Raw genomic sequence first — 26,961 nt, forward strand, 5'->3', positions numbered from 1 at the left:
TCTTCATTAGTAAATTAACCATAGCTCACTGCGACGTTTTTACTTTATAAATCTTCAGTTTGTAAAAAACTTTTGACTCTTGTAATAACACTTAGCTTAAAACACAAACACCTTGTACAGCTGTACAAAAATGTTTTCTTTCTTTATAATCCTTATTCTATACGCTTTTTTTCTATTTAAAAATTTTTTCAATTTCATAAACATTTTTGCCAAAAACAAAGACAAACACACACATTAGCCTGGGCCTACACAGGATCAGGATTAACAATACCACTGTCTTCTGCCTCCAAATTCTGTCCCAAGTCTTCAGGGACAATAAAATGCATAGAGCTGTCAACCCCTATGATGATGATGCTATCTTCTGGAATATCTCCTGAAGGAGCTGCCTGAGGGTGTTTTACAGTTAACTTTTTTTTTTTTTTTACAAGTAGAAGGAGGATGCTCTAAACTAGTAAAAAGTATAGTATAATAAATACATAAACCAGTAACATATTCATTATTAAGTATTGTGTACCGTACATAATTGTATGTACTATACTTTTGTATGACTGGCAGTGCAATAGTTTTATTTACGTCAGCATCATCACAAAGATGTGAGTAATGCATTGCACTACAACATTACACTAAACAATAGGAATTTTTCAGCTCCATTATAATCTTATGGGACTACTGTTAGATAATATGCAGTCAGTTATTGACCAAAAACATTGTTATGCGGTGCATGATTATAAGATTTTTGCTCTTAATTTGGAATGAAATAATATGGTGTGTGTTTATATCTCTAAAATTTGGTTATTCTTTCAAATAATGGGAACTAGTTATTTGGCTAAAACTTCTTGCTCATAAGGTCAGTTTGATCTGATTTTTGCCTATGTCAGTTTTACTAAATTTATGGACAAAGACTGTCCTCTTAATCCTAAACAGCTATCTTGAAAATACATGTCCTAGGTCATGAGAAATGTTATATAAGGTACATAAAGTGCTTAAAATAGTACTGGGCACATAACCTATCTTTAGTATGAATGATATAAACTGAAATGGAGTTAAGGAAATCCAGGTACTGGACCTACCCTCGTGTTAATTTACTTGGGAATGTTAATCACCACTTAATACTTAAGTCGTGAGTTTTAGACAAGCCAGCTTTTTTGTTGTCTTGGCGGCAATATTTCTAAGAAGGGTGAGAAGTATGTTTTAAGAAAAGGCTTTTTAAGCAATTAGTAATTGTCAGCTGGATATAGTGGTACATGCCTATAATCCCAGCCTCTTGGGAGGCCATAGCAGGAGGATCTCTTGAGCCCAGGAGTGTGAAGGCCAGCCTGGGCAAAACAGTGAGACTCCATCTCAAAAAAAAAAAAAAAAATTCATAATTGTGATTTTCTAAAATAGCAGGCTCTTATTTTTCTTTTTGTTTGTTTGTAGCGATACAAACTTGGAGTTCGCTTGTATTACCGAGTAATGGAATCCATGCTTAAATCAGTAAGTTAAAAACAATATAAAAAAGTTTCAGCCAGGCGCGGTGGCTCACGCGTGCAATCCCAGCACTTTGGGAGGCCGAGGTGGGCAGATCATGAGGTCAAGAGATCAAGATCATCCTGGCCAACATGGTGAAACCCTGTCTCTACTAAAAGTACAAAAATTAGCTGGGCGTGGTGGTGCACACCTGTAGTCCCAGCTACTCGGCAGGCTGAGGCAGGAGAATCCCTTGAACCGGGGAGGTGGAGGTTGCAGTGAGCTAAGATCGTGCCACTTCACCCCAGCCTGGCAACAGAGCGAGACACCATCTAAAAAAAAAAAAAAAAATTCAATGCTGACACAAATAAGGTTTCAATTAAACAACTTCTTCTTCTTCTTTTTTTTTTTTTTAAATTATCTGTTTCAGGAAGAAGAACGATTATCCATTCAAAATTTTAGGTAAATTTTTTACTTTTAGTAAAAAAATTTTTTCTTTTTATAGAAGTAAGTATTTTATAATCTTTTTTTTTTTCTTTTAGCAAACTTCTGAATGACAACGTTTTTCATATGTCTTTATTGGCATGCGCTCTTGAGGTTGTAATGGCCACATATAGCAGTAAGTTAAATTTTCATAAATAAACATTTTTGTTCAATTTAAAGTTAAAATGTGGTGTGTTTCTTTGGTTGGGGGAGAGGGATAGTGTGAGGTTACGGAGAAGGAATGCTTATTTTAGATCACTATATACTGAAGAATGTAATTGGTCATTATAAGCCATTTAAGAGGCTTATTTGAGTTATTTGAGGCCATCTTGGGGATAATATTCACTAGGCTCCTCTTCTGAGCATACTGGTATACTGAATCCAAAAAAGGTACCTTTTGAAATCCCTCCGAAGACCTTTGAGATTGTAGAGTGCCAAAGGAGTATTCAAGAGTGGCCTCTACTGATATGGAAGCACTGCTATAACCTCCATGGTTATGAAACTAAAGATTGAAGCTAGAATCCACCGGATAAACAGAACAAAGGCCAATTACAGTGTTTTTAAAAATATGAATGTATATCACTTTGCAAATTATGTTGCAAATGTGAAAAGAAAGTTTCCCTTGCAGAAACAAAAGGAACATTTGTATAAGGATGCAAAACACAGAAAAAGAGGAACTTTTAGTTTCCTTATTAGTAAACAAATAAGGAAAACTGAATCCTCATTTATAACCAAGAAATGTGTATTTTAAAGAGATACCATTTTGTAACTAATGAAATTAGCAGAATCTTGAAGAATCTGTCTATCCTCTTACCAAGGATTAATGAGAATTAAAATAGATATGCTAATGAATGGCTGATAAGATACTAAATCTGTTCCTGATTTAAGTTTAGGGTATTTAAATCTTTGAAAATTTGAGATAAGCTCTAAGTCCTTTCTCTAGGAAAAACACAGATGTGCGTACACTCAAAATTGGAAGGCTATTTCCTATGAGTCCGTAGACTCTAAAATAAAAAATTCTGCTCTAAATAAAAATTGTTTAACCTTTCTACTGTTTTCTTTGTCTGATAAAACCTTCCAAAAAAAATACCTAGCTCAAGGGTTAATATTTCATAAATAGTTACTTTTTTTTTTCCATTTTTAGGAAGTACATCTCAGAATCTTGATTCTGGAACAGATTTGTCTTTCCCATGGATTCTGAATGTGCTTAATTTAAAAGCCTTTGATTTTTACAAAGTGATTGAAAGTTTTATCAAAGCAGAAGGCAACTTGACAAGAGAAATGATAAAACATTTAGAACGATGTGAACATCGAATCATGGAATCCCTTGCATGGCTCTCAGTAAGTAGCTAAATAATTGAAGAAATTCATTCATGTGCATATGGCTAACAAATTATCGTTAGTGAGAGGTATTTCTTAACGTCTACCTCAAGAACAAATAGGGAATTTAATGAATAATGTTATTTCAGTCTGTAGCCCAAGAATCAAGTGGAATATTAGAATGGAGCTTTATTCGAGCACCCTAAACCATCTAATACAGCACAGTGATTTATTTAAGAATAGCTTTTCGTGGCCGGGCGCGGTGGCTCACGCTTGTAATCCCAGCACTTTGGGAGGCCGAGGTGGGCGGATCACAAGGTCAGGAGATCGAGACCACGGTGAAACCCCGTCTCTACTAAAAAATACAAAAAATTAGCCGGGCCTGGTGGCGGGCGCCTGTAGTCCCAGCTACTCGGAGAGGCTGAGGCAGGAGAATGGCGTGAACCCGGGACGCGGAGCTTGCAGTGAGCCGAGATTGCGCCACTGCACTCCAGCCTGGGCGAAAGAGCAAGACTCCATCTCAAAAAAAAAAAAAGAATAGCTTTTCTTAAAACATGGCACTTTAAAACAAAACAGAATTTTTTTTTTTAATACTTTAAGTTCTAGGGTACATGTACACAACGTGCAGTTTTGTTACATATGTATACATGTACCATGTTGGTGTGCTGCACCCATTAACTCGTCATTTACATTAGATATATCTCCTAATGCTATCCCTCCCTCCTCTCCCTACCCCGTGACAGGCCTCGGTGTGTGATGTTCCCCACCCTGTGTCCAAGTGTTCTCATTGTTCAATTCCCACCTATGAGTGAGAACATGCAGTGTTTGGTTTTCTGTCTTGGCAATAGTTTGCTCAGAATGATGGTTTCCAGCTATGTCCATGTCCCTACAAAGGACATGAAATCATCCTTTTTTATGGCTGCATAGTATTCCATGGTATATATGTGCCACATTTTCTTAATCCAGTCTATCATTGTTGGACATTTGGGTTGCTTCCAAGTCTTTGCTATTGTGAATAGTGCCACAATAAACATACGTGTGCATGTGTCTTTATAGCAGCATGATTTATAATCCTTTGGGTATATACCCAGTAATGAGATGGCTGGGTCAAATGGTATTTCTGGTTCTAGATCCTTGAGGAATCCCCACACTCTCTTCCACAATGGTTGAACTAGTTTAAAGTCCCACCAACAGTGTAAAAGTGTTCCTATTTCTTCACATCCTCTCCAGCATCTGTTGTTTCCTGACTTTTTAATGATGGCCATTCTAACTGGTGTGAAATGGTATCTCATTGTGGTTTTGATTTGCATTTCTCTGATGGCCAGTGATGATGAGCATTTTTTCATGTGTCTGTTGGCCACATAAATGTCTTCTTTTGAGAAGTGTCTGTTCATATCCTTCACCCACTTTTTGATGGCGTTGTTTGATTTTTTCTTGTAAATTTGTTTGAGTTCTTTGTAGATTCTGGATATTAGCCCTTTGTCAGATGGGTAGATTGTAAAAATTTTCTCCCATTCTGTAGGTTGCCTGTTCATTCTGATGGTAATTTCTTTTGCTGTGCAGAAGCTCTTTAGTTTAATTAGATCCCATTTGTCAATTTTGGCTTTTGTTGCAATTGCTTTTGGTGTTTTAGTCATGAAGTCTTTGCCCGTGCCTATGTCCTGAATGGTATTGCCTAGGTTTTCTTCTAGGGTTTTTATGGTTTTAGGTCTAACATTTAAGTCTTTAATCCATCTTGAATTAATTTTTGTATAAGGTGTAAGGAAGGGATCCAGTTTCAGCTTTCTACATATGGCTAGCCAGTTTTCCCAGCACCATTTATTAAATAGGGAATCCTTTCTCCATTTCTTGTTTTTGTCAGGTTTGTCAAAGATCAGATGGTTGTAGATGTGTGGTATTACTTCTGAGGGCCCTGTTCTAAACCAAAACCGGATTCTTTAAAGTATTTAGATAATTTATTTAAAGAACAGTTGTTATATATTTGAAAATGTAAATGTCTGCTCTTAAATTGTGAGATTATGCTATTTAGATTATTAAAAAGTGCATTTTTTTCTTGTTAAATATAGTAGGATTCATTTTTTCCCATTATTAAAGTATAAAAATCTATACTATTATTCAATTATAGGTATTGGTTCAATCAATATAGGGGCACAAATTATATTGTCTAGGATTCTCTTTATAGCATTATAACTATTGATAAGGCTTTTGTTTTAATAAAAGTGGCAACTTTAGGTTATGGTCTTCAAATCTACATAGTTGGATAATACTTTGTGAATCATCAGATTTGTAGATTAATGGTTTCTTTTGAAACTGTGTTGCATGTTAAGTGTATATCTTTTAATTTGTATCAGTATATAGAAATGGTAATTAAAAAATTAAGACTTTAGGTATGCCATAATCCTAATTTGCACATGTAACCTTAGTTTTAATTTCCTTATGTTTTGAATTTTTAATGACTAAGTGATAATTTATTTCTTAGTGTTTTCTTGTATTGCCATATAGACAGAGTGAATAGAGGAGAGAAACATGGGAAATTGATAGAAGAATGTTACACTCCTATTATTGAATTTCATAACTACTTATGGAATGAATTTACACTTGAAAAGGAGTACTTAGAAGAAAGCTTTCTGAATCTGGGGAATTAAGTGAAAGTAAAAATAAATAAATAGATAAGTAAATAAAATAAGCACATAGAGTACTTTTTAAAGGCTTATGTGTCCTCTCCTCCCAGGAATTGATATTGAGATATTCCTGTATCATCTGAAAGTGACTATTGTTATTTCTTTTAGAGAATTAATTTTATTTCTATCAACACATATTTATTGAACATACACCATATGCCTTGAATTGAGAGAGATATTGTGAAGATACAAAAAAGATAAAGGCTTGGAAAATTGTGGAGGAAGTAATAGAAATTTACTGTTTAAAAATTGCTTGTACTCAAGCCTGTTTAGCTCAGTTATTTAGGGCTTCTAAACAATATTCCTTTATTTTTGAGAATTTTTGGAGAAAAAGTGACAAGCCCAAAGTTTGAAAAAGAGTATGATTGATTTACAATAGGAGATGTGGAAGTCATAAGCCTCTGAATTTAAATATTAAATGTAGTATCTCTGGCAGATGAAACTATAGAGACTTTTATTTAGTCATATATTTTTTGTGTTTGAGTCTTATATTACATTTTTAATCATAAAAACCTTGAGTGGTAGTGGATGACTTTGTGAAGATGTTATGCCACACAAACAGGATACTGTGTATTTTTCCTGTGAGAATAATTGACATTATAGAGAAGGGATATGGCATAGATACATTTGCGTTTTCACAGACTTTTTTTTAAATTTGAAATATAACACATATTGAGAAAAGTATATATCTCAAGTGACAGTTTGGTGAATTTGTCACAAATTGAACACATCCGTGTAAACAACACCCAGATAAAGATCCAGAGCAAGCTTTCATAGTCTTTCGATTCTGTGTCATAATAAAAAATTCTTGTTAAAACTGTAGATTGATAGGAACATATTCACACAGAGTTGTTGACTGAGGGAAATTTCAAATGAGGTGCTGCTTACTTCTCTCCTGCCAATAATTTAATGAAAGAAAGAACATCATCTTATTTTTAATGGTTGTGTGGGGAACTGGGTTCAGCATTTTTGCTTGACAGCCTTGAGAAAAAATAAATCAAGAAGGAAAAAGCCCACTTCTGTTTCTTTTCATCCCAGAGAGATTAACGGGCAATATATGAGTGTAAGATGCTGGAAAAGTCTGTTGAGAAACCTAGTGAAATCTCATTCTCTGAAAATTTGGGGGATTACAGGTGCTTTAGAATGCATCATACCTAAGGGTTAGATGAAATGACTTCCAAGAGTTTGGCCATATTAAATCTGTTAAGAGGTTTATAATGCCAGCAGGTGATGAAATGAAATTTGGATGCCTTAGTTTCAGTATTTTCATAATTTATCATATTTTTTCAATAAATGTTTATAAATCAATGTATGTCAGATGCTTTATTCCCTATATGGTCTGTCTTTCCTGGATTATTCTGGATTCTTCCTATTGATCTCTCATTTGCTACCTTGAGACCATTTTTCTCACAGCAGCCAGAGAAATCTGCTCATAATGTAAATCTCATCATGCTAATTCCTCAGGTAAAAACCTCCTGTGGAGGACATATTCATCTGGTAATGTTGGAAGAAGACCCTACCATATGACTTTCTGCAAAAAAGACCACTATACTACCTATTTGGAATACAAAAAGTAACTGACTGAAATTGCTGAACAGGAAGAACAGACTCTAGCTGAGAAAGAGAAGAGGGGAGCTGGGAGCCTGAGGAGAAGGCTTTTAGTCTAGGGCTAAGTGCAGTAGGTATAGGGAAGGACAGTAAGGTAGGGCAGGGATGTCAGTGGGAAAACTATGGGTCTCTTCACCAGGGAAACTGGAAAATTGAAGCTGGGGAAACCTTGGCCACTGAAGAGAGTGGAAGAATCCTGCAAGGGAAAGAGCCAAGAAAGGGTACCCAGATTCTGTCTGAAACCTGAATAATTCCTGTGTGTCACAGACTCAGAGCAGCCAAATGAAGGGCAAAAGATCTGAACTGAGACTGGAGTTGCTGCCCAATAAACAGAACAGTTCAAGTTAAGCAAAGATAATTGCTTCTTACAACAAAACCATTCTCATTTTAGAAAAATAACAGAATTTAAGATCTTCACAATTTAACATTTATGATGTTCAGGATACAATTCTAAAATTATCCAGCATAGAAAGAAGGTCAAAGAAACCAAATGCAGGTTTATAGAATAGGAGCTTTAGGCCAGGTGTGTGGTGCACACCTGTAACCCCAGCATTTTGGGAGGCTGAGGTGGGAGGATCATTTGAGCCCAGAAGTTCAAGACCAGCCTGGGCAACAAAGCAAGACTCCATCTCTAAAAAAAAAAAAAAAAAAAAAAAAAGCTAGGTGTGGTGGCATGGTGGCATGTTCCTGTGGTCCTAGGTACTTGGGAGGCTGAGGCAACACAGCAAGACTCTGTCTCAAAAAAATAAAAAATAAAAACAAAAAAACTAGAATGGGAGCTTTAAGTTAACTTTGGTTAGCCATTGCTAAATGATGGGGATACATTCTAGGAAACACTTCATTTAGGCAATTTTGTCATTGTGTGAACATCATAGAGTGTGCTTACACAAACCTAGGTGGTATAGCCTACTACACATCAGGGTAGAAATAGCCTGTTGCTTCTAGGCTACAGACCTGTATGATATATATTTTTTTAATCTCCACTCTTGAGTATGTCTTTTTAATATTCAATGTGATGAAATTGAAGTATGTAGAGAGTTGCATACCAAAGTATGATAGTTGTCTTGAGGAAAAATACTTATTTTATTGGTTGAATTGTGAACTGAACCCGTCACTCTTTTTGTGAAACACATGTGTTACTTGTAAGACTGATGAGCAATTGTGTTTATTCATGCTTGGGTATGTAGTAGATTCTTGAAAGTGAACAAAGTGAGCCTGTCACTTCAAAGAAAACAACTGACAGTAAAGGTTGCCAATGATAAATTTTGTGTTTTCAAGTAAAAATTAGAATTTTAGAAACTTGTATCCACCACTGAAAGCTTGACAGAGTCCTAATATATAAAATACTTTTCTGATGAAATTGGTGGTGATATCAATGAATGTGATTTTTAAAATATTGTATACAGAGATTTGTAAATATTTACAAGAGGTACATAATTCAGTGAAACAGTATTTCCAAATGACCAAATACATCGTTATAAAATCATTCATGGGTAAGAGATTCATTAAAAGTTCAAGATAAACCAATGGATTTTAAGGTCTTAAAATACGAAAAATTTATTTCGGTTCAATAAGATTGTTTCCAGTTCCACCCTGCAACTAATCTTTAAGAAACTATGACTTGTTGAGTTTTGGCGTAGTGTCAGAAAACAATAACCATAATTATCTGAAAAGGGTATTAAAGTACTCTTCCTCTTTCCATATGAGGCCAGATTTTTCTTTGTATACTTCAACCTAAACAGCATATTGCAACAAAGTAAATGTAGAAGCAGATAGGAAAATTCGGCTCTTTTCTATTATGCCAGATAGTAAACACATTCAGAAGATCATAAAACAGTGCTATTGTTCTATCTTTTTTGTTTTGTAGAATATGGTTATTTTTAATTAAAAATTATTTATGTTAACATAATGGGTTTATTAAGGTAAATATTTTTAAATTTTCTCAAGTTTTTTTGAGCCCTCAACATCCTTTAATATAAAAAAGCTATTAGCTACTTTATGCTTCCTAATGGAAGAATATATAACCACCTTGAAAACATGATGTTGAAAAAAGCCAGTCACAGAAAACTACATATTGTATAAATTCATTTATATAAAATGTCCACAAGAGACAATTCAGTAGAGATAGGAAGTAGATTATTGGTTGCCTAAAGCTGGTGGGGAGGACTAGGTGTTTCGAGGATGATGGCTAGACAATATGGTGTTTCTTTTTGAGATAATGAAAATGTTGTAAAATTGACTCACTATTATAGTCAATTTTATAACACTTTTATCATCTCTGTGAATATACTAAAAACTATTGAATTGTACACATTAAATAGGTGAATTGTATAGGATGTAATTTTTTTAATTTCTCAGTTTTAATTAAATTTTAACTAAATTAAGTTTTAATTACTAACAAAGTAAATATTAATAGATTTAACCCACACAAACAAAAGCTTTTGGGGTCCTTAGTAATTTTAAGAATATAAAAGGGTTTTGAGTCCAAAAAGTTTGAGAACCCTTGCCTATATTCTCTTCCCCACTCAGACTTGTCTTTCACTCACACAGCCGTGTTTGTTTTTGCCTATCCCTGAGTCTTGAAATGCTTTCCTCTGCCTTCTTCTTGACCAGATTTTAAGGTCCATTTTGCCTTTCCTGATCATCCTAGTCTATAGTCATTCTTCCCTCATTTAGTCTTAAATTGTTTATTATCTATATACTTACTAGTCATTTATAAACTTTGTTTTACTATATGTGCATATCTCATGTTAAATTCATGTAAAGTACTTAAAACAATATCTGACATTGTATTATAAAATGTAGCAGTTAATTACATAAGGGTAAAGGACAGAGAGGAGTCAACTTATGATGACATGCAGGTTTCTGGCTTGTATAACTTAAGTGGATAGTAGTGTCATTCATTAAAATAAGATACCTAGGATTGAATGAGGTTTGCTTGGGAAGATGAATTTCATTTGATTGAGTTTTAAGTAATTATAGGTCATTTCAATAGAGGTGTCAAGTAGCAGTTGGATATGTGTGTCTGGAACTTAGGAAAGAAATCTAGGCTGAGATTATGGATCTAAGAGCTGCCACACATGTGTAATAAAAAATGCCACCCTTTTTTGACAGTTTATCTTGTGCCAGGCACTTTGGTGAGCACTTCTTAAATTTAATTTTCATAATATCCATGAAGTAGTTTACCCTAGATCAGGAAATGAATGCTTAGAAAAGTTTAATAACTTGCCGTAGACCACACAAGCTAAATGGCAAAATCTATGATTTGAACCCAGGTCTTTCTGGCTCCAAAGCTATTAATCCTTACGTTTTGCTGAGTAACTGAAGTTTGGAGAAGGGATAAGATCACTTGAGGGAAGAATATAGTATGAGAAGAGAAGGAGGCTAAAGATAGAATTCTGAGGAGCTCTAGCATTTAAAGGGTGGACAGAAAAGAGAAGCCTGTGCCTACAAAAGAGATTGAAATAGAACAGCCAGGAAGATAAGAGGAAAATCAGGAGAAGTGGTATCATAGAGAGACCGACCAGGTGCAATGGCTCCCGCCTGTAATCCCAGCACTTTGGGAGGCTGAGGCAGGTGGATCACTTGAGGCCAGGAGTTCGAGACTAGCCTGACCAACATGACAAAACCCTGTCTCTACTAAAAATACAAAAATCAGCTGGGTGTGATGGTGAATGCCTGTAATTCCAGCTACTTGGGAGGCTGAGGCATGAGAATCGCTTGCACCCGGGAGGCGGAGGTTGAGTGAGCCAAGATTGTGCCGCTGCACTCCAGCCTCAGTGACAGAGCGAGACTCTGTCTCAAAAAAAAAAAAAAAATAAATAAAATAAAATAAAAATTGAAGAAAAGGAAAAGGAGAGAGAGAGCATTACAAAGTCTGAGTGAGTGCTTGCTCACTCAGACTTTTCAGATAAGAGCTGGAAAGTTTTAGCAACAATGAAGTCACTGGTGACAGTCAACAAGAACTGTTAAATGAAGAGGTGGGGATAGGATGAGATCTGAATGAGAGATAAAGTGGACACCGTCATAATAGATGGCTTTTACCAAAAGTTTTGCCTGTGAAGAGAAATAAAGATATAACAGAAGTAAAGATACAGCTTGATGTATGTGAAGTGGGGGAATATATACATATTTTTTAAATGAGAAAGGTAGGGTTTAAATATTGATGGAAAAGAGCCATTAGAAGTATTCTCTATTGCCAGATAACAAATTAGTGGCTTTAAACAAATATTTTATTTTGCTTATGATTTTTTGGGTCAGGAATTTGGGGAGAACTTGACTGGGTGGTTTGTCTCTGACTATGTGTCAGCAGGTGTCTGGAGCTATAGGGTCCACTTCCAAGATGCTTCTTCACTCACAAGTCTGGCATCTTACCGCTCCTTGGTGCACACTCAGCTCTCTTCCTCCCATCCTCCCTCCCTAGAGTGGTTAGAATGTTAAGCTTTGGAGTTTTCACCTGCAGAGAGAAGATAGGAGATTCACAGTGAAAGTAGAGGTTTTAAGAAACAAGATATTTGGCAGGGTGCAGTGTCTCACACCTGTAATCCCAGCACTTTGGGAAGCCAAGGTGAGAGGATTGCTTGAGCCCGAGTTCAAAACCAGCCTTGGCAACATAGGGAGACCCTGTCTCTACAAATAATTTTTAAAATTAGCCAGGTGTGGTGGCACACACCTGTGGTACTTGGGAGGCTGAACTGGGAGAATTGCCTGAGCCTGGGATGTTAAGGCTGCAGTGAGCTGTGATTGCACCACAGCACTCCAACCTGTGTGGTAGAAGGAGACCCTGCCTCAAAAACAAACAAAACAAACAACCCCAAAACAAACAAACAAAAAGTAACAGGATATTTCATTAAATAATTCATTCATTAAATAATGAAGTTGAACTTAATGAATTTAATGAAGTTTAATAGGTGTAGTGGGAGTAATAATGAGAGTGAAAGAGTAGGAGGTTGTAGTCAAAGAGTTGTTTCACCTTAGAATTTCTGGAGACAGAACATTTCTGAGTAGTTTACTGTATTCTAAGAACAGATCTTGGGAGTGCATGAGGATCCTGGTCAAGGAACCAAAAAGTACAGTGAGCAAGAGTCCAGGACATGTAGCGAGGAGGAATGTGACTGAACTAAAGACTAACATCTTCAATGCTTGAGGGGAGTAACCAGGAGACAAGTGGGACTAAATGGGGCAGAGGGCTAGAGAGGTCCTGAAAGCAAAACTTCTGGCTCACTTAAAAAAAAAACAGATCTCTCTCTCAATACCTAATCCAATGTCTAACATATAGAATTTAGGTGCATAAAGCATTAGATTTGTAATGTCCTTTGATGAATTTACCCCTTTAATCATTATAAAATGACCCTCTCTTTATCCCTGGTAATATTGTTTGCTCTGAAAATTACATGTGCCTGATATTAGTAAAGCCATTCCAGCTTTCTTTTCATTAATATTAACATGGGATATTTTCCCCATTCTTTATTTAACTTATATGTGTCTTTATTCTTAAAGAAGTGATTTTCTTATAGGCAGCATATAGTTGGGTGTTGCTTTCTTAAATCTCGTCTAACAATATCTGCCTTTTAATTGGGATGTTTAGATTTAAATTTAATGTGACTATTGATATGGTTGGGTTTAAATTCTCCATCTTATTATTCATTTTCTATTTTTCTCATCTCCTTTTCCTCCCTTTCCTCTTTTTCGGCCTTCTTTTGGATTGAATTTTTAAAACTCTGTTTTATCTTCTTTGTAGGCTTACTGTCTATACTTCTTTGTTTTATTTTGTAATTGGTGTTTTTTGATTTATATATGCATCTTTAATCTTTCATAGTCTTTAAATAGTATTACATTACTTCACATATAGTATAAGAATCTTAGAATAGTATATTTCCATTTTCCCTTTTCCAACCTTTGGGCTGTTGTTGTCATACATTTTGCTTCAACGGAAGTTATAAGCTCTACAATACATAGATAACTTTTGTTTTAAACTAATTATCTCTTAAAGAGAGTTCAAAACAAGAGAAAAAAGATATTTTTATTTGATTACATATTTACCTTTCCAGTACTCTTCCTTCCTTGTGTAGATCCAGATTCCTTTTGTTTTCCTTCTGACTGTAAAACTTTTTTTTTTTTTTTTTTTTTTTTTTTTTGACATTTCTTGGCCAGGGGCAGTGGCTGATACCTGTAATCCCAACACTTAGCGGGGCTGAGGTGGGAGGATCTCTTGAAGCCAGGAGTTCAAAACAAGCCTAGGCAACAAAGCAAAACTCTGTCTCTATTCTTATAAAACAAACAAAAGGCATTTCTATTTTTTTTTCTTTTTGAGATGGAGTCTCTCTCTGTCACCCAGGCTGGAGTGCAGTGGCGCAATCTTGGCTCACTGCAACCTCCACCTCCCGGGTTCAAGCTATTCTCCTGCCTCAGCCTCCTGAGTAGCTGGGATTACAGGCACATGCCACCATGCCTGGCTAATTTTTGTATTTTTAGTAGAGACAGGGTTTCACCATGTTGATCAGGCTGGTCTCAAACTCCTGACCTCGTGATTTGCCTGCCTCGGCCTCCCAAAGTGCTGGGATTACAGGTGTGAACCCCCGCACCCAGCCAACAAAAAACATATCTTGTGTGCATGTCTACTAGTGATGAATTCTTCCAGCTTTTATATCTGGAAAAAAACATTTTACCTTTATTTTTAAAAGGTCTTTTGCTGGGTATTGAATTCTAGGTTGACAGTCTTTTTGTTTTTTCTTTGAGTGCTTTAAAAATATTGCTCTACTGTCTTCTGGTTTGCCTTGTTTCTTTTTTTCTTTTTTTTGAGATGGAGCCTCGCTCTTTTGCCCAGGCTGGAGTGCAGTGGCATGATCTCAACTCACTGCAACCTCTGCCTCCCAGGTTCAAGCGATTCTCCTGCCTCAGCCTCCCGAGTGACTGGGACTAAAGGCACATGCCACCATGCCTGGCTAATTTTTGTATTTTTAGTAGAGATGGGGCTTCGCCATGTTGGCCAGGCTGGTCTCGAACTCCTGATCTCAGGTGACCCACCCACCTTGGCCTCCCAAAGTGCTGGGATTACAAGCATGAGCCACCACGCCTGGCCTTGTTCTTTTTTTGCTGTATCTTTTTCCTGCAGGTTTTTCTTTCTGTATTTCATGTTGAATACCTTCTAAAGCTATGACTTCAAGTTTATTAATTTTTTTCTTCTGAGGTATCTAATCTGCTATTAATCTCATTTATTGTATTTTTAGTCTTACTATATTTTTCATTTCTAGAAATTTGATTTGGGTCCTTTTTATATCTTCCATATCTACTTTTATTATGTTTATGCTTTTCTTTACCTTCTTGAACATATGGGATATAGGTATTATAACTTATTAAATGTCCCTGTCTACTAAGTCTAGTACCTATGTCTTTTTAGGTCTGTTTCTCTTGACTGATAGTTCTCTCTCTCTCTCTCTTTTTTTTTTTTTTTTTTTTTTTAAAGAATCGTATGTTTCTGCTTTTTTGTCTGCTTGGTGATTTTTTTGTTAGGTGCCAGATATTGTGAATTTTGCTTTACTGGGTCCTGGATATTTTTGTATTCCTTTCACTATTTTGACCTGTGTTTTGGAACACAATTAAATTATCTGGAAATAATTTGACTTTTTTAAGGCTTCATTTATTTATTTATCTGGTTTTTGTTTTTGGACACAGTCAGAGCAGCCTTTAATCAATAGCTGATTTTCCTTCACTATCCAGGCATTGCTCTTCTGAGTACTTTACTGAATGTCCCATATATGACAAGGTTTTTCCACTCTGGCTAGTGGAAAGCAGAACTCTTCCTGACCCTGTGTCAGCTCCTGGAAGGATTCTACTCCTTCCCATGGTTCTTCCCTGGTTTTGAGTAGTATCCTCACATCCATGCACTGATCAGTACTCAGCTAAAGACTCAAGCTTAACCCTCTGCAGACCTCTGGAATTCTCTTTTTGTAGCTTTCTTCTCTCTAGTATTCTGTCCTGCTAATTTTAGTTTGCCTTGGCATCTCCCATTTCTTAACTCTGTTTCTTCAACTGGGGGACCACTGGCCTGCATTCCAGATTCTCATCTCTGGACTGTGGACCATAAACTGTCCCCAGGCAGTAAGCTGTGGCAATAATGAGGCTCACCATTTGTTTTCCTTCTCCCAGGGATTGCTGTTCTGTACTGCCTGTTATTTATTGTGTAAAAAGTATTCTTTTATTTATGTTCTTCAATTTTGTGGTTGTTTAAACGAATCTGGTCCCTGTTTCTTCATCAGAGCTGGCAGGGTTACTAAATGTAAGGCTTAGTGATTGATGAACTATTTATAAATATGAAATATGTATACTTACAGAATATTTAGGGTATCATTTCTGCTTCCTTGTGTTAAATGCATCAGGTCTTCTGACTGATGCATTATACTGTTTCAGAGGGGTGCTTACTATATGGAGAACATAGAAGTACTAGTTATTAACTATTTTCTTGTATTAAATTTTGGTAAGTCACATAAACATTGAGTCTCCTTTAAATGTGTCAAATGTAGCTGACTTACTAATTGGATTCTGTCATACTCTTTTTCTGTGGTCACCAAATATTAGCAAATTTCTTCATTCAGTTACACAAGTACTTGGCCAACATACTTTTACATAAGAAAATATTTAGGATGGGCTGGCAAGATAGCCGAATAGGAACAGCTCCAGTCTGCAGCTGCCAGCCAGATCAACCCAGAAGGCAGGTGATTTCTCCATTTCCAACTGAGGTACCTGGCTCATCTCGTTGGGACTGGTTAGACAGATCATGCAGCCCACGGAGGGCAAGCTGAAGCAGGATGGGGCATCACCTTACCCGGGAAGCACAAGGGGTTGGGGAACTCCCTCCCCCACCCAAGGGAAGCTGTGACAGACTGTGTCGTGAGGAACATTGCATTCCGGCCCAAATACTATGCTTTTCCCATAGTCTTCGCAACCCACAGACCAGGAGATTCCCTCGGGTGCCTACACCACTAGGGCCATGGGTTTCAAGCACAAAACTGGGTGGCTGTTTGGGCAGACACCAAGCTAGCTGTAGGAGTTTTCTTTCATACTCCAGTGGTGCCTGGAACAACAGCGAGACAGAACCATTCAATCCCCTGGAAAGGGGGCTGAAGCCAGGGAGCCAAGTGGTCTACCTCAGTGGATCCCACCCCCATGGAGCCAAGCAAGCTAAGATCCACTGGCTTGAAATTCTCGCTGCCATCACAGCACTATGAGGTTGACCTGGGATGCTAGAGCTAGGTAGGGGGAGGGGCATCCCCCATTATTGAGGCTTGAGTTTTCCCCTCACAGTGTAAACAAAGCCACCAGGAAGTTCGAACTGAGCAGAGCCTACTGCAGCTCCCTAAAGCCACTGTAGCCAGACTGCCTTTCTAGATTCCTCCTCTCTGGGCAGGGCATCTCTGAAAGAAAGGCAGCAGCCCCAGTCAGGGGCCTATAGATAAAACTCCCATCTCCCTGGGACAGAGCACCTGGGGGAAGGGGCAGCTGTGGGCACATCTTCAGCAGACTTAAATGTTCCTGCCTGCTGGCTCTGAAGAGAGCAGCAGATCTCCCAGCACAGTGCTCAAGCTCTGCTAAGGGACAGACTGTCTCCTCAAGTGGGTCCCTGACCCCCGTGCCTCCTGACTGGGATACACCTCCGGCAGGAATCAACAGACACCTCATACAGGAGAGCTCCAGCTGCCATCTGGTGGATGCCCCTCTGGGACGAAGCTTCCAGAGGAAGGAACAGGCAGCAATCTTTGCTCTTCTGCAACCTCCGCTGGTGATATCCAGGCAAACAGGGTCTGGAGTGGACCTCCAGCAAACTCCAGCACACCTGCAGCAGAGGGGCCTGACTGTTAGAAGGAGGACTAACAAACAGAAATGAATAGCATCAACATCAACAAAAAGGACGTCCACACAGAAACCCCATTTGAAAGTCACCAACATCAAAGACCAAAGGTAGATAAATCCATGAAGATGAGGAAAAACCAGCACAAAAAGGCTGAAAATTCCAAAAACCAGAGTGCCTTTTCTCTTCCAAAGAATGACAACTCCTCCCCAGCAAGGGGAGTTTGACGAATTGACAGAAGTAGGCTTCAGAAGGTGTGTAATAACAAACTCCTCCTAGCTAAAGGAGCATGTTCTAACCCAATGCAAGGAAGCTAAGAACTTTGAAAAAAGGTTAGAGGAATTGCTAACTAGAATAACTAGTTTAGAGAAGAACATAAATGACCTGATGGAACTGAAAAAACACAGCATGAGGACTTTGTGAAGCATACACAAGTACCAATAGCTGAATCGATCAAGCAGAAAAAAAGGATATCAGAGATTGAAGATCAACTTAATGAAATAAAGTGTGACGACAAGATTAGAGAAAAAAGAATGAAAAAGAATGAACAAAGCCTCCAAGAAATAGGGGACTATGTGAAAAGACCAAACCTATGTTTGATTGGTGTACCTGTAAGTGACAGGGAGAGTGGAACCAAGTTAGAAAACACTCTACAGGATATTATCCAGGAGAACATCCCCAACCCAACAAAACAGGCCAACATTCAAATTCAGGAAATACAGAGAACACCACAAAAATACTCCTCGAGAAGAGCAACCCCAGGACATATAATCGTCAGATTCACCAAGGTTGAAATGAAGGAAAAAATATTAAGAGCAGCCACTGCTCAAGGAAATAAGAGAGGACACAAACAAATGGCAAAAGATTCCATGCTCATGGATAGGAAGAATTATAGCATGAAAATGCCATACTGCCCACAGTGATTTATAGATTCAATGCTATCCCCATCAAGCTACCTTTGGCTTTCTTCACAGAATTGGAAAAAACTACTTTAAATTTTATATGGAACCTAAAAAAAGCCCATATAGCCAAGACAATCCTAAGCAAAAAGAACAAAGCTGGAGGCATCACGCTACCTGACTTCAAACTATACTACAAGGCCACAATAATGTAAACAGCATGGTACTGGTACCAAAACAGATAAATAAACCAACGGAACAGAACAGAGACCTCAGAAATAATGCCACACATCTACAACCATCTGATCTTTGACAAACCTGACAAAAACAAGCAATGGGGAAAGGATTCCCTATTTAATAAATTATATTGGGAAAACTGGCTAGCCATATGCAGAAAACTGAAACTGGACCCCTTCCTTACACCATATACAAAAATTAACTCAAAATGGATTAAAGACTTAAACATAAGACCTAAAACCATAAAAACCCTAGAAGAAATCCTAGGCAATACCATTCAGGACATAGGCATGGGCAAAGACTTCATGACTAAAACACCAAAAGCAATGGCAACAAAAGCCAAAATTGACAAATGGGATCTAATTAAACTAAAGAGCTTCTGCACAGCAAAAGAAACTATCTTCAGAGTGAACAGGCAACCTACAGAATGGGAGAAAATTTTTGCAATCTATCCATCTGACAAAGGGCTAAAGTCTAGAATCTACAAGGAACTTAAATTTACAGGAAAACAAACAACCCTATCAAAAAGTGGGTGAAGGATATGAACAGACGCTTCTCGAAAGAAGATATTTATGTGGCCAACAAACATATGAAAAAAAGCTCATCATCACTGGTCATTAGAGAAATGCAAATCAAAACCATAGTGACATACCATCTCATGCCAGTTAGAATGGTGATCATTAAAAAGTCAGGAAACAACAGATGCTGGAGAGGCTATGGAGTAATAGGAACAGTTTTACACTGTTGGTGGCAGTGTAAATTAGTTCAACCATTGTGGAAGACAGTGTGGCGATTCCTCAAGGATCTAGAGCCAGAAATAACATTTGACCTAGTAATCCCATTACTGAGTATATACCCAAAGGACTATAAATCATTCTACTAAAAAGAACATGCACACATATGTTTATTGCAGCACTATTCACAATAGCAAAGACTTGAAACCAACCCAAATGCCCATCAGTGGTAGACTGGATAAAGAAAATGTGGCACATATACACCATGGAACACTATGCAGCCATAAAAAGGATGAGTTCGTGTCCTTTGCAGGGACATGGATGAAGCTGGAAACCATCATTCTCAGCAAACTAACACAGGAAGAGAAAACCAAACAACACGTTTTCACTCATAAGTTAAAACTGAACAGTGAGAACACATGGACACATGGAGGGGAACATCACACACCAGGGCCTGTCAGGGGGTGCGGGTCTAAGGGAGGGATAGCATTAGGAGAAATACCTAATGTAGATGATGAGTTGATGGGTGTAGCAAACCATCATGGCACGCGTATACCTATGTAGCAAACCTGCACGTTCTGCACGTGTATCCTAGAACTTAAAGTATAATAAAAAAAAAGAGAAAATATTTAAAATATATCTTTCAAATTATTTTTTCAAATTTAAATCGAGAGTCATTTTATGTGTGAGTACAATTTGTAATGAATAGCCCATAGTTTTAGAGTCCTGATTTATTGACAAACTTATAAATAAAATTTTAAGCTTTTTTGGTATTCTTTTGAAATGTCAAAATGACGGGAAGCAAACACAAAAGGGAGAACAGTCTGTGGCTCTCAAAAAACCAAAAAGGATATCTGTTGTATGTTTGTATGGTGGGTCATTAACCTTTGGTGCACTTTGCAGAAGTATTTTAAGTATTTACCATTAGACATTATTTGTTTTAAGTTATATTTTGCTGAGAGCTACAACTCAGGAAGGCAAGTGAATTGTAAGATAATGATTAAGCCACACTTAACACTTTTTAAAAGCATGGATCAGGACAATGAAGCAGTATGATGCCATATATACTTTTACACAACAGCCATGCTAATATAATGATAAAGTAATTATGCTATATTTTTAAAAGCTTCTCATGAATTACCTAAAATAACCATGTATTTGCTTTTCTTTGTGAGAAAGAGGAAACATTTTATTTTAATTTAAAAAAATTCAATTCTGAAAACATAGATAAAGCTTTAACCTTTCTCACTCTGACCCAATGTATTCCTAATATAGCTTTGCCCTTGACTTCCATAGCTAAATACTAGTTTCTCAAATGATTTAGGAGACTTGACTTCATTATTCAAAACTGAAATGATTTAGCTTGTTCTAAATGCAACTTTGCTTCCCACTATGTCTATTTTTCCATTACTTTTCAAATCATCTGGGCTTAAATACTGAGCATTTTCTCCTTTTCTTTCTCAATAGTTTGATAGTCTTGTAATTTTTTTAAAGCTGTCTCTCATATTTATTATATTATTATTTTAATATACGTCATTACACTTCCCTAGAACAGATCATCAGCTCTCTTTAAGTAATTTGTCTAAGGTCACTCAGTTGGCATTTGAACTCATATTGGTTTGATTCCAGATTCCATACTGGTTTCTAGTAAAGGTCTCTGTCACTGTACTATATTATTTCTGTGGAATCATTCATGCTGTTTTTATTACCTCTATAATATATAGTCAGGCATATGGGACAGTATAAAGGGAGCAATATAAATAGTAAGTTAATTTTATTCTAAGTGAAAGCATAATATGTATGTGTATTTTTTATCCTGAGTAAGAAGGGAAGTGTTTTGCCTAGGAGCTAATAAGTAACAAGAAAGGGAAAAGTAACATTTGTTGACTAGCTCCTTTGTGCAGTGCACTGTGACTATTGGTCTGATTTATTCCTCAGGAAGAAGGATTAAAAGAAGACTTTACAAAAATTAGCAAACTATATTATAAAAGTAAATGCTAATATGCATATATGTTTCATTCATGCACCTCCTAGAAATGAGACTTTACTCTAAGTGTTTTCAGAATCCACAATAATTTAGGTTGAAATTAGGTATTTGGATGAACTTTCAAGGGAAGGGGTGAGTATGAGGTGAAATGGACATCTAGATTGTTTTCGTAGACTGAAACATTAGACCTGAGGTTTTTGTTGTTGTTTTACTCTTTCTCTGTTTTTAGTAAAAGATTCCAGGTATGCCTAAAGTCATCTTCTATACGAATGAAAAAATGTAACGACAAAGAAGGGAAAATAAAAGAAGGCAATATCTTAGGAATAAATATTTTATAGTGACATTATTTTTCTGCTGGTGAACTAATAATCTACAAAAATTTTAAGATAGATAAGCAGAAAGAATACAAACAAAAAAAGGATAGTAATTTAACTCATATGAATAATCATCCGCTGAAATGTAGCAAGGATATGCTACATATGAAATGTAATTAGATGATTGCTTAAAGATCTAGGAATATAAGCTCAATGTAATAAAATAACTCTCTTTCTTCATCATTGTAAAGGATTAATAAGGCATTAAATGGGTTTTCATGTGGGTCCTCATATGTTAAAAAGGGCAACAATAAGAAAATCGAAAGAAACTGAGATAACTTATAAATCAATGCAGGTATTCTGTGTTAAATGCTTATGTAAGCCTGAGTTCTTCATCCAGATCTGTTTATGATTTTAAACATAAAATCATTTTCATTTCTAAACCTGTGCTAAAGTAACTTATACTACCTGAGTCCTATGTCTGATCCCTAAGTCTATTCTTTTCTCTATGTATCTATCCCCTGCTTTAATTTTAAAACACTCTGACACATGAAAAAATGCCAGTTTACTGTAGAGAAATATTCATAACTTGTCTATTCATGTCACTCCTCCCCACCACACCATCCATATCATACACATTACCCGTTCTCTTTGTTCATTAATTGGCAAAAGGGACTAAGAAATTCAAGGATGTCCAAAAATAAAAAACAAACAAAAATCTAACAACTCAGGAATGTCCTGTAGGTAGCTCATAGAAACTTAGTTTAGGAAGTAGTACTCATCACTTGCTTACTTCTTTGGAAGTTTGTTTGGTAATTTATATAGACCAGCATCAAAATAACTCTCATTTATATGTGTGACATTTCAATGTAGAAGTAATAATAGGTAATGTTTTTGCATATGTCCTATTATAGGTACTGTTAAAAGTGCTTCAGTGTATTAACTCATAACTTCTCACAACTCTATGAAATAGATTCTCTCATCACTGTTTCACAGATGGAGAAACTTTCCCTTGTCCACAAAACTGGTTGGTGACAGAGCCAGAATTTTAACTCAGGCTATCTGGTTCCAGAGACTATACTTTTAGCCTCTATGTTGCCTCTTAGTGTATAGTAGTTTACTGTTTGGTATGTGCATTGTCATGATTAGTTTATTTGCTCATGTTTTATCTGTGTTTGTATTTTTGTGTTTGTGAGTGTTACTATGCTATGGCAAAAAGGGCCTGGACTTTGAATTAGCGGATCTTACTTAATATTCACAGAAGCCTGGAAGTGTAAACATTGCTATCCCTATTTTACAGATAAAGAGACCTGAGGTCCAGAGATGTCATGTAACTTGCTTTGGTGTGGTTCTGAGCAAATTATGTCTCTGTATCTCAGGTTTCCTTGTATGTAAAATAGGGATAACTTTCAGAGTTGTTATGAGGAATAAATGAGCATTTATGAGAATAGTAATTAGAAACGTAACAATTAATTGTTAGTACCCTTCATTCCTTTTCCTCTACTATGCAATGATTTCATAAGAACAGAGAACCGAGGATAGAGTTACACAGTATTAACCTGTTTATCTTGGCTTACTCTAAGTACAGAGAATTTTTCTCTTCTCTTGAGGCACCCCTCCTCCCCCATCACCTTCTCAAAATGGAAAAAGTTCAGGGGGAAAAGGCATCATGGGACTCCAGCATTGTTAAGTATGGGCAGTGTTCACTGTTATATTACAGTTGGAATTTGTTATATTGCTTTAGTTATGAATCATGTCAGTAATTACCCTGAGGGTGGTGTTAGTTCACTATTCAAGTACAAACAAGAAGGGAAGTAGCAATGGTAGAAGAATAGCTAGGACATATTCTCTGTACTTAACCTGTGGGGTAGAAGCACATATACTCTTATTCAGAGAATTTTATAAAGAGTCATGATGTTAGATAATTACTTGAATTAGTTTTAGAATTTTCAGTTTGTAAACTTACAGTCATAGCTTAACTGGAATTGTGAGGAAGGGCTCTAGAATTCTGGATATGCAAGAAACAAAGAAGAGAAATAGGAGAAATCGATCCTAATTAGTGTGGCTTCTGAATTTCTGCAGCAAAATAAAAGGTGGTTATTAATTATTGAGTTTACTAAAATTTTAGAACTACTCTAAGGAAATTGTTCTTCAGTCATCTAAGCTTACTTTAATTATAAAATAGAACAACTTTTTGGCATTTCATTTTTCCAAATATTTATAGCATGTTTTAAAAACTCTGAACTGTCACGACCCAGTCTGTTTCAACATACACATTTGTGGTCCTTGGTGTTGTTACTAATTTACTTAATTGGTTCTTCATATTTTCAGCTTTTCTCAGAAATGGCCAAATATCAAAGGTATTTTTGGTGTCTTCCTGTAAGTCCTAGATTTAGAACATGATAAGGAAATGTAGAATAGGAAACAGCTGGATTTGTTTCTTAGCCTTTTCAAAAAAGACTTTTCTTACTTTGCTAAGTTTTAGTGTTTATTTATTTATTTATTTATTTATTTATTTATTATACTTTAGGTTTTAGGGTACATGTGCACAATGTGCAGGTTTGTTACATATGTATCCATGTGCCATGTTGATTTCCTGCACCCATTAACTCATCATTTAGCATTAGGTATATCTCCTAATGCTGTCCCTCCCCCCTCCCCCCACCCCACAACAGTCCCCGGAATGTGATGTTCCCCTTCCTGTGTCCATGAGTTCTCATTGTTCAATTCCCACCTATGAGTGAGAACATGCGGTGTTTGGTTTTTTGTCCTTGCGATAGTTTTTTTTTTTTTTTTTTTTTTTGAGACGGAGTCTTGCTCTGTCGCCCAGGCTGGAGTGCAGTGGCACAATCTCGGCTCACTGCAAGCTCCGCCTCCTGGGTTCACGCCATTCTCCTGCCTCAGCCTCTCCGAGTAGCTGGGACTACAGGCGCCCGCCACCACGCCCGGCTAATTTTTTTGTATTTTTAGTAGAGACGGGGTTTCACCGTGGTCTCGATCTCCTGACCTCGTGATCCGCCCGCCTCGGCCTCCCAAAGTGCTGGGATTACAAGCGTGACCCACTGCGCCCGGCCGTCCTTGCGAGTTTACTGAGAATGATGTTTTCCAGTTTCATCCATGTCCCTACAAAGGACACGAACTCATCATTTTTTATGGCTGCATAGTATTCCATGGTGTATATGTGCCACATTTTCTTAATCCAGTCTATCGTTGTTGGACACTTGGGTTGGTTCCAACTCTTTGCTATTGTGAATAGTGCCGCAATAAACATACGTGTGCATGTGTCTTTATAGCAGCATGATTTACAGACCTTTGGGTATATACCCAGTAATGGGATGGCTGGGTCAAATGGTATTTCTAGTTCGAGATCCCTGAGGAATCGCCACACTGACTTCCACAATGGTTGAACTAGTTTACAGTCCCACCAGCAGTGTAAAAGTGTTCCTATTTCTCCACATCCTCTCCAGCACCTGTTGTTTCCTGCTTTTTTAATGATGGCCATTCTAACTGGTGTGAGATGGTATCTCACTGTGGTTTTGATTTGCATTTCTCTGATGGCCAGTGATGATGAGCATTTCTTCATGTGTTTTTTGGCTGCATAAATGTCTTCTTTTGAGAAGTGTCTGTTCATGTCCTTTGCCCACTTTTTGATGGGGTTGTTTGTTTTTTTCTTGTAAATTTGTTTGAGTTCATTGTAGATTCTGGATATTAGCCCTTTGTCAGATGAGTAGGTTGCAAAAATTTTCTCCCATTCTGTAGGTTGCCTGTTCACTCTGATGGTAGTTTCTTTTGCTGTGCAGAAGCTCTTTAGTTTAATTAGATCCCATTTGTCAATTTTGGCTTTTGTTGCCATTGCTTTTGGTGTTTTAGACATGAAGTCCTTGCCCACGCCTATGTCCTGAATGGTATTGCCTAGGTTTTCTTGTAGGATTTTAATGGTTTTAGGTCTAACATTTAAGTCTTTAATCCATCTTGAATTAATTTTTGTATAAGGTGTAAGGAAAGGATCCAGTTTCAGCTTTCTACATATGGCTAGCCAGTTTTCCCAGCACCATTTATTAAATAGGGAATCCTTTCCCCATTTCTTGTTTTTGTCAGGTTTGTCAAAGATCAGATAGTTGTAGCTATGCGGCATTATTTCTGAGGGCTCTGTTCTGTTCCATTGATTATATCTCTGTTGTGGTACCAGTACCATGCTGTTTTGGTTACTGTAGCCTTGTAGTATAGTTTGAAGTCAGGTAGCATGATGCCTCCAGCTTTGTTCTTTTGGCTTAGGATTGACTTGGCGATGTGGGCTCTTTTTTGGTTCCATATGAACTTTAAAGTAGTTTTTTTCAATTCTGTGAAGAAGGTCATTGGTAGCTTGATGGGGATGGCATTGAATCTGTAAATTACTTTGGGCAGTATGGCCATTTTCACGATATTGATTCTTCCAACCCATGAGCATGGAGTGTTCTTCCATTTGTTTGTATCCTCTTTTATTTCATTGAGCAGTGGTTTGTAGTTCTCCTTGAAGAGGTCCTTCACATCCCTTGTAAGTTGGATTCCTAGGTATTTTATTCTCTTTGAAGCAATTGTGAATGGGAGTTCACTCATGATTTGGCTCTCTGTTTGTCTGTGATTGGTGTACAAGAATGCTTGTGATTTTTGTACATTGATTTTGTATCCTGAGACTTTGCTGAAGTTGCTAATCAGCTTAAGGAGATTTTGGGCTGAGACAATGGGATTTTCTAGATATACAATCATGTCATCTGCAAACAGGGACAGTTTGACTTCCTCTTTTCCTAATTGAATACCCTTTATTTCCTTCTCCTGCCTGATTGCTCTGGCCAGAACTTCCAGCACTATGTTGAATAGGAGCGGTGAGAGAGGGCATCCCTGTCTTGTGCCAGTTTTCAGAGGGAATGCTTCCAGTTTTTGCCCATTCAGTATGATATTGGCTGTGGGTTTGTCGTATATAGCTCTTATTATTTTGAGATACGTCCCATCAATACCTAATTTATTGAGAGTTTTTAGCATGAAGGGTTGTTGAATTTTGTCAAAGGCCTTTTCTGCATCTATTGAGTTAATCATGTGGTTTTTGTCTTTGGTTCTGTTTATATGCTGGATTACATTTATTGATTTGCGTATGTTGAACCAGCCTTGCAACCCAGGGATGAAGCCCACTTGATCATGGTGTATAAGCTTTTTGATGTGCTGCTGGATTTGGTTTGCCAGTATTTTATTGAGGATTTTTGCATCAATGTTCATCAAGGATATTGGTCTAAAATTCTCTTTTTTGGTTGTGTCTCTGCCTGGCTTTGGTTAAGTTTCTGTGTTTCTTATCTCCACTAAAGATAACAACAAATTTATCTTTAAGATTTTGATTATATTCATTAAGAATTCTTCAAAGACTAACATAA

The 26,961-nt window shown here is 37.0% G+C and overlaps 2 protein-coding genes across 6 annotated transcripts in view; one reads left to right on the forward strand and one right to left on the reverse strand.

Annotated features, from left to right (window-relative positions):
* RB1 (RB transcriptional corepressor 1) overlaps positions 1-26,961 on the forward strand; it is a 183,806-nt gene that overhangs the window by 82,368 nt on the left and 74,477 nt on the right. For 2 of the 3 annotated variants that reach the window (XM_055244932.2, XM_055244933.2), the window contains exons 14-17: positions 1,420-1,476; positions 1,880-1,911; positions 1,992-2,068; positions 3,077-3,273. In XM_055244932.2, the coding sequence (XP_055100907.1) occupies positions 1,420-1,476; positions 1,880-1,911; positions 1,992-2,068; positions 3,077-3,273 (363 nt within the window). Of the gene's footprint in view, positions 1-1,419; positions 1,477-1,879; positions 1,912-1,991; positions 2,073-3,076; positions 3,274-26,961 lie in introns of all 3 variants that reach the window. The other variant, XM_055244934.2, reaches the window with a different exon arrangement.
* Positions 11,756-26,961, reverse strand: part of LPAR6 (lysophosphatidic acid receptor 6) — a 58,196-nt gene continuing 42,990 nt past the window's right edge. The window contains exons 4-8 of one of the 3 annotated variants that reach the window (XR_010116041.1): positions 19,761-19,855; positions 17,215-17,373; positions 15,873-15,961; positions 13,584-13,777; positions 11,756-11,997 (exon numbers count right to left, since the gene is read on the reverse strand). The gene's annotated coding sequence lies outside the window, so the exon portion shown is untranslated. The remainder of the gene's footprint in view (positions 11,998-13,583; positions 13,778-15,872; positions 15,962-17,214; positions 17,374-19,760; positions 19,856-26,961) is intronic. The other 2 variants (XR_010116040.1, XR_008651413.2) reach the window with 2 other exon arrangements.

The sequence above is a fragment of the Symphalangus syndactylus genome, chromosome 15, assembly GCF_028878055.3.
Source record: "Symphalangus syndactylus isolate Jambi chromosome 15, NHGRI_mSymSyn1-v2.1_pri, whole genome shotgun sequence".
Lineage (NCBI taxonomy): Eukaryota > Metazoa > Chordata > Mammalia > Primates > Hylobatidae > Symphalangus > Symphalangus syndactylus.